Source organism: Agrilus planipennis, unplaced genomic scaffold, assembly GCF_000699045.2.
Source record: "Agrilus planipennis isolate EAB-ADULT unplaced genomic scaffold, Apla_2.0 scaffold21, whole genome shotgun sequence".
In the NCBI taxonomy this organism is placed as follows: Eukaryota; Metazoa; Arthropoda; class Insecta; order Coleoptera; family Buprestidae; genus Agrilus; species Agrilus planipennis.
The window spans coordinates 2,253,708-2,261,701 of record NW_020439030.1 but is presented as its reverse complement, the minus strand read 5'-3'; the positions used below and the strand labels follow the sequence as shown (position 1 = coordinate 2,261,701).

The window sequence follows — 7,994 nt, the reverse complement described above, 5'->3', positions numbered from 1 at the left end:
AGGAGATCGGGCTGAAACTATAGCTACAAGCTATCCAAGGATGGTACTATAGAATGTCACCTCAAGGTAGGCCTAGTGGCGTCATCTCTTGGTTAGGCCGGAAACTTATCAATCCACCCTCGTACATTATCTAGATAAGTACCTAATATGCATAAGTTCAGTTATTGCATCGTCTCCATCATAGGATCGTCAGTCCTAAGACTGATTGGACACGCACCTCCACTCTTTCCTATTCTGAGCTAGTCTTCGCATTTCCCTTAAACTAGAACAACCCACATCCTTAACTATTTGTATACAATTATCTATTCTAGGTCTACCTATACCCCTCATAACCCCTGCTTTTGTTTCTAATATGTTTCTAAGTAATTCTTCATGCCTGAGAACGTGTCCTACCAACCTGTCTCACCTATTTCTTACTGACTTTTAGTAGCGCCCCCTGTTCTTCTAATACTCTTCCAAAACCTCATTTCTAGCCTGCTGTATCCACGGCATGTAACACCACATTTCGAACGCTTCCAACCTTTTTTTCACAGCGCTCATCGTCCACGTTTCGCACCCATACAGAGCCATATTCCAGATATCTATATATACCTTTAACAATATTTTTCGAATTTTGTAAATGAACTGTTCGCAAACTCAGAAATGACTTCCTTTTGTTAAAGCTATTTCGACCCTGCATTATCCTTTGTTTTATGTCTCTAATGCTCCTTTAATCCTGAATTATCTGTCGCCCCAGATACCGAAAATTAGCGATTTCTTCTGTTCTTTCATCTCCTACCTTTATGCTCACTCTTTCCCTACTTTTTTTTCCTAGCTTCATATTCTTTCAAATATTGAAATAGATTTGGTCATTTATTATAACTAGCGGTATCACCTTTTAGAAGTTAATAAACTGAATATTTTTCTTAGACCCGCTATTGTTTGGTTGACGGAGAGTACGGAATTTCTAAACACTTCGTAATTTCATCCTTCTATGATATAATTATTTCACGTTTCCAACTTTAATTCATTTTACGTGATCATCGTTTTAACTCTTAGTAGACAATAACGGAAACAACTTTCTAATCAAATTTACTACCTTCCGGACAAATAAAGGATTGATTTAGACGTTTCCACATTCAGACGTAGGGAAACTGTATTAATTAATATGGAAAGTTGCGTTCTCCGTATTCCAGTTTTGGAACATTAATATTAAAGTTTCTGACGTTGAACTAGGTGGTAATTCATTACCGTTATTTATTAGCACTTGGCAAACTTAACGATAGAAACGACACAATTAAAGTAATACAGGTGTCTATGGTCTGTAGAAAAGACACGGAATACATGATTCCTCAACATCATAAGTTTCTCAGTCGTTAAACCTTAGACGTTCGTCTTAAGACTGATTGGACAGGCTTCTCCAATCTTTCCTATTCTGAGCAGTAGCTTCGAATTTCCCTAAAACTAGAATATCCCACATCCTTAACCATTTGTGAAGAGTAATCTAATAAAAACTCAAATAATTCGAAGTGGTCTGTATCCTGTCGAAACTGCCAGATGCGGATCGTAATTTCGATCTTTTTGGATCTCATCAGCGCGTCGCAGACAGCTCCGGCAGAACAACTTTTACCTGCTGTCTTAACAGCGCGTTTTAGGAAATACCACAAATGGCGCGGTAAACGCCATCTGTAGTACGATGCTACATTTTAGGATTACGTATGCTCTAACAAGGTCCACTTGTGTGGATATCTACTTGCTGAAACGAATCCCGGCGTAGCTAACCTCAACGTGATAGGATTTCTACTATAGTTCTACCTCTACTCCTCTTAACTCTTGTTTCTACTTCTAATATGTCTCTGTCTAGTCCCACAAACCTATCTCGCCTGATTGACTTCCATAGAGTCCTCTGTTCTCCTATTTCTTCTAATACTTCTTCAGTTTCAACTTTTTCTATCCACAGTATCCTCATCAATCGCCTGTAACACCACATTTCGAACGCTTCTAACCTTTTCTTTTCCGCCACGCCCACCATCATGTTTCGCACCCGTACAGCGTCATGCTCCAAACATACACCTTTAGCAATAATTTCTCAATTAACCGTTCGCGAGCACAGAACTGACTTCTTTTTATCGAAGGCTACTCGACCCTGCGCTATCCTCTGCTTTATATCCTTAGTACTCCTTATGTCCTGACTTATCTGATTACCTAGGTACCTAACATCAGTCACTTCTAATTTTGCGTCTCCCATTACTGCTCAAGCTTCATAACTGCATGTTGCTCTTTATACAAACTATGTATCACTCATCTATCTCTGTATCTCAGCTAAAATATGCGGGGACGCTGCTTGTTTTAAAGTTATGTTAAGGAAAACAAACATCAAACACACACGGGGTAAACAAATTCTAGGTTTTATCAGCACTATATAAGCAAAAGTGGTTTCGCTCCTTCGTAAACATGCACATGCGCATAACCGCCACGCCGGTGGAGCTGTAAAACGCACAGCTCAACACAATAATTATTGTATCCTTTTCATAAGCTTAGGAATGTACCTACTGAGATTAAACTTAACGACTGTATATTATACGCATACAAAGAAGCAATTAAATAAAGGAAAATCATTATAACTAAAAAAATAATTTACAAAAGATCGGACTCCGCGCTATTTTTTATTTTATAAGTACCGCTGGTACTTTTTCCTTTCTAAGTTATCTGACTTCTTAAATATCAAAAATCGGCAACTTGTAGTAATTCGTGCCCTATTTTTATGTTAGCTCTAACCATAATTTTACATCTGCCACATACTAATATTAAGGTATCTTTAGCTACTTTTACATTTACAATGAAAATTTTAGTGCAAAAAATTTCCTCTTGTTCTATTTGAGTTTGGCTGCAATTGATCAGAGCGGTGACGCTACTGTAAATATTACTTAATCGAAATAGCAACAATTGGTACAGATTGTACAAATGGGTATCGACTTAACTGCATATATGTTTAATAAATCAGAAAAAATTGAAAGTCTGTGGCTGATAAAAAAGAAGAAAAAACATGTAAAGTCGACAATGGAAAGTGCATCTTTTTAATGTAGTGTTTTGGATTTTCTAGTATCCTTGGTATGAATCTTTTCGGGTGCAAGTTTTGCGAAGAAAAAACGCCAAAAGGTAAATGTACCAGCACTGCTGAAGAAGACAAAGATAGGAAAAATTTTGACACCTTATTATGGGCCACTGTTACCGTTTTTCAGGTACTTCTTTATTACCTTCGGTACAGCACCATCTAGCGCTAAACATTAGAAATATTCGTAACATGAAACGAAAAAAAAATAATTGAATCAACATTTGGACACGTTATTTCTAATGTTGTTATTAATACTATTGTTATTGGTGCATTTGTTGTTAACACGATTAGCTTTCTGCATTTTGGGCTGCTGTACCAACTAACTAACGAAATCTAAATTAAATGCTTTGTTTCTTTATTTATCGATACAACAAAATAAAATCGATGGCTTTTCTGCAATTAAATATCAATGAAGGTGTGGCCGTTTCAACTGATCGAAAGGTAAGTACAAGTTAAGTTATATGGATTGACAGTTTTAGTACCTAAATAGATATGCATTTTTTGCATGACGAATGTACTTTTCTGGGAATGTCTTTTTTCCTTTTTTCATTTATCATTCGCATCTAATTTGTGAATGTTAACAAATATTCACTATAGGAGATTAATTAAGTGCGTATGACCAGGAAAATAATTATTGTTACAATTATGTCTTATGTCACCCCTACCAACGAACATGAGCTGCATTACAATGTATCTTCAATTGTTATTACCCTTAAGTCCTTTTTCCAAAATAAAAATATCATTTAATACAATTTGAACATTCTTCGATCTCTAGGTACTCGAAAATTAATAAAAATCGATCATCGAATTTGTTATTACTTTGTTTCGAAACTGGAAAAAGAACAATATCGAAAATGCGCATAATGATATAAATCGACTNTTCTAAGCAAAGGAATTAGAAAAATAATAAATATAAATTAACAATCTCTTTCAAAACGCCGTAAAAGCGTTTGGATTAAAAGATAAAAGATAAATACTATATATTATGAAAGGCTTTGACATTTAATAGTGGTTAATATCAAATATTAATGCGAAAATTAATATTCATGTTTTTACCCACTATAAACTACCTTAGGTTAATGAGGGAAAATTTGTTGCTGTTGCATGCATGCATTGGTGCGTAATGCCAAAGCTCCCGGGTTCGATTCCCGGCGAGGGTGTGACAACAGCAGCAATTTTTTTCTCATTAACCTGAGGTAGTTTATAGTAGGTAAAAGAATGAAAATTAATTTTCACATTAATATATAAAAAATAAATAATACGGAGCCAGCCGTCCACAAAGCCAATCATAATTTTTGTTATCCTAGACTTAAAGGACTATCAATATAATACAAATAATGGATTTGGGGTTATTTTTTAGGTGCTTACTTAGCTCTTTTTTTTTTATTACCAATTTCGCCTACTTCAAATGAACCGATTTGTAAAGACGTTTTACTATAACGAGATTGTACGATAAAAATACAGAGTTAAACAACGCCGCTCCCTCATTTAAGGAAATACTTTAATTGCGCCTTAAAAATACTTAAAATACTTCGCTTGGATGGAATTTAACGCGCCGAACATGACTGAGCAGGTCGGTTTGTCGCCGAAACCGAAACTAAACCGAAACTGGTTCTTTTGCCGAAACTTTCGGTCGGACACTAATGCTAGATCATCCTAACCCAATCTGGCCTAACTCAGACTAGAAGCCCTAAAACTTGTCACCGTCTAACCTAACCCAACCGAATTCTTCTGTAACCTTGAATGCTAATCGATCCTATGACATACAAATGACGCGTTTTATAATTAATTATAATATTTTTTTAAATTGATATTGAATTATATTCGACATAAAAGTGAAATTACGGGGATAATTTGAGTTATATTTGGCTACAGTATCCTGGGCATGTACCTGTTTGGGGGTAAGTTTTGCAAGTACACTGATTCAGACGGCATCGTCAGAGAATGCAGCTGTGTAATGATAGTAACGAAAGACAAGAAATGCGAATGTGACAGAAAACACTTCAACGACATCTTATGGGCCACGGTTACTGTTTTCCAGGTAAGTTACTACAGTTCGATGAAAAGTCTAAGATCTGCTTACAAAATTCTATAGGTACCTACGTATAACTAGCCACCTACAATAAAAATCATTCAATTGGGGCCAGTACGAATTTCATTAAAATGTGATCGTTACTATTAAAAAGAACAAACTCAATAGCATGCTTCAGTTAACACATCTCTTTTTTATATGATGTTCCACAGTTTAAATACAAACGTGTACTAAATCCTCTCAACAGCGGTCAGTAAAAATGCCATTAAAATGTGACCGCTACTACTGAAAAACAACAAACTCATTAACACACCTCAGCTATCTATAATTACCACTTATATATTATGTTCCACAGTTTAGTATCTCAGCTAAAATATGCGGGGACGCTGCTTGTTTTAAAGTTATGTTAAGGAAAACAAACATCAAACACACACGGGGTAAACAAATTCTAGGTTTTATCAGCACTATATAAGCAAAAGTGGTTTCGCTCCTTCGTAAACATGCACATGCGCATAACCGCCACGCCGGTGGAGCTGTAAAACGCACAGCTCAACACAATAATTATTGTATCCTTTTCATAAGCTTAGGAATGTACCTACTGAGATTAAACTTAACGACTGTATATTATACGCATACAAAGAAGCAATTAAATAAAGGAAAATCATTATAACTAAAAAAATAATTTACAAAAGATCGGACTCCGCGCTATTTTTTATTTTATAAGTACCGCTGGTACTTTTTCCTTTCTAAGTTATCTGACTTCTTAAATATCAAAAATCGGCAACTTGTAGTAATTCGTGCCCTATTTTTATGTTAGCTCTAACCATAATTTTACATCTGCCACATACTAATATTAAGGTATCTTTAGCTACTTTTACATTTACAATGAAAATTTTAGTGCAAAAAATTTCCTCTTGTTCTATTTGAGTTTGGCTGCAATTGATCAGAGCGGTGACGCTACTGTAAATATTACTTAATCGAAATAGCAACAATTGGTACAGATTGTACAAATGGGTATCGACTTAACTGCATATATGTTTAATAAATCAGAAAAAATTGAAAGTCTGTGGCTGATAAAAAAGAAGAAAAAACATGTAAAGTCGACAATGGNTAGCAAGGAGATCGGGCTGAAACTATAGCTACAAGCTATCCAAGGATGGTACTATAGAATGTCACCTCAAGGTAGGCCTAGTGGCGTCATCTCTTGGTTAGGCCGGAAACTTATCAATCCACCCTCGTACATTATCTAGATAAGTACCTAATATGCATAAGTTCAGTTATTGCATCGTCTCCATCATAGGATCGTCAGTCCTAAGACTGATTGGACACGCACCTCCACTCTTTCCTATTCTGAGCTAGTCTTCGCATTTCCCTTAAACTAGAACAACCCACATCCTTAACTATTTGTATACAATTATCTATTCTAGGTCTACCTATACCCCTCATAACCCCTGCTTTTGTTTCTAATATGTTTCTAACTAATTCTTCATGCCTGAGAACGTGTCCTATCAACCTGTCTCACCTATTTGTTACTGACTTTCCGTAGCGCCCCCTGTTCTTCTAATACTCTTCCAAAACCTCATTTCTAGCCTGCTGTATCCACGGCATGTAACACCACATTTCGAACGCTTCCAACCCTTTTTTCACAGCGCTCATCGTCCACGTTTCGCACCCATACAGAGCCATATTCCAGATATCTATATATACCTTTAACAATATTTTTCGAATTTTGTAAATGAACTGTTCGCAAACTCAGAAATGACTTCCTTTTGTTAAAGCTATTTCGACCCTGCATTATCCTTTGTTTTATGTCTCTAATGCTCCTTTAATCCTGAATTATCTGTCGCCCCAGATACCGAAAATTAGCGATTTCTTCTGTTCTTTCATCTCCTACCTTTATGCTCACTCTTTCCCTACTTTTTTTTCCTAGCTTCATATTCTTTCAAATATTGAAATAGATTTGGTCATTTATTATAACTAGCGGTATCACCTTTTAGAAGTTAATAAACTGAATATTTTTCTTAGACCCGCTATTGTTTGGTTGACGGAGAGTACGGAATTTCTAAACACTTCGTAATTTCATCCTTCTATGATATAATTATTTCACGTTTCCAACTTTAATTCATTTTACGTGATCATCGTTTTAACTCTTAGTAGACAATAACGGAAACAACTTTCTAATCAAATTTACTACCTTCCGGACAAATAAAGGATTGATTTAGACGTTTCCACATTCAGACGTAGGGAAACTGTATTAATTAATATGGAAAGTTGCGTTCTCCGTATTCCAGTTTTGGAACATTAATATTAAAGTTTCTGACGTTGAACTAGGTGGTAATTCATTACCGTTATTTATTAGCACTTGGCAAACTTAACGATAGAAACGACACAATTAAAGTAATACAGGTGTCTATGGTCTGTAGAAAAGACACGGAATACATGATTCCTCAACATCAAGTTTCTCAGTCGTTAGACCTTAGACGTTCGTCCTAAGACTGATTGGACACGCATCTTCAATCTTTCCTATTCTGAGCAATAGCTTCGAATTTCCCTAAAACTAGAATATCTCACATCCTTAACCATTTGTGAACAATAATCTTATAAAAAATAAAATAATTCGAAATGGTCTGTATTCTGTCGAAATTGCCAGACGCGGATCGCGATTTCGATCTTTTTGGATCTCATCAGCGCGTCGCAGACAGCTCCGACAGCACACAGACCAACTTTTACCTGCTGTCTTAACAGCGCGTTTTAGGAAATACCACAAATGGCGCGGTAAACGCCATCTGTAGTACGATGCTACATTTTAGGATTACGTATGCTCCAACAAGGTCCATTTAAATATATGGATATCTACTTGCTGAAACG

General features: G+C 35.9%; 1 protein-coding gene across 1 annotated transcript in view; it reads left to right on the top strand.

Moving 5' to 3' along the window:
• Positions 1–4,953: 4,953 nt before the first annotated feature.
• The window catches only part of LOC108740498 (voltage-dependent T-type calcium channel subunit alpha-1G-like), a gene marked incomplete at its 5' end in the record, with an annotated part of 24,795 nt that continues 21,754 nt past the window's right edge, over positions 4,954–7,994 (top strand). The window contains one exon of the mRNA XM_025976507.1: positions 4,954–5,171. Within this exon, the coding sequence (XP_025832292.1) occupies positions 4,954–5,171 (218 nt within the window). The remainder of the gene's footprint in view (positions 5,172–7,994) is intronic.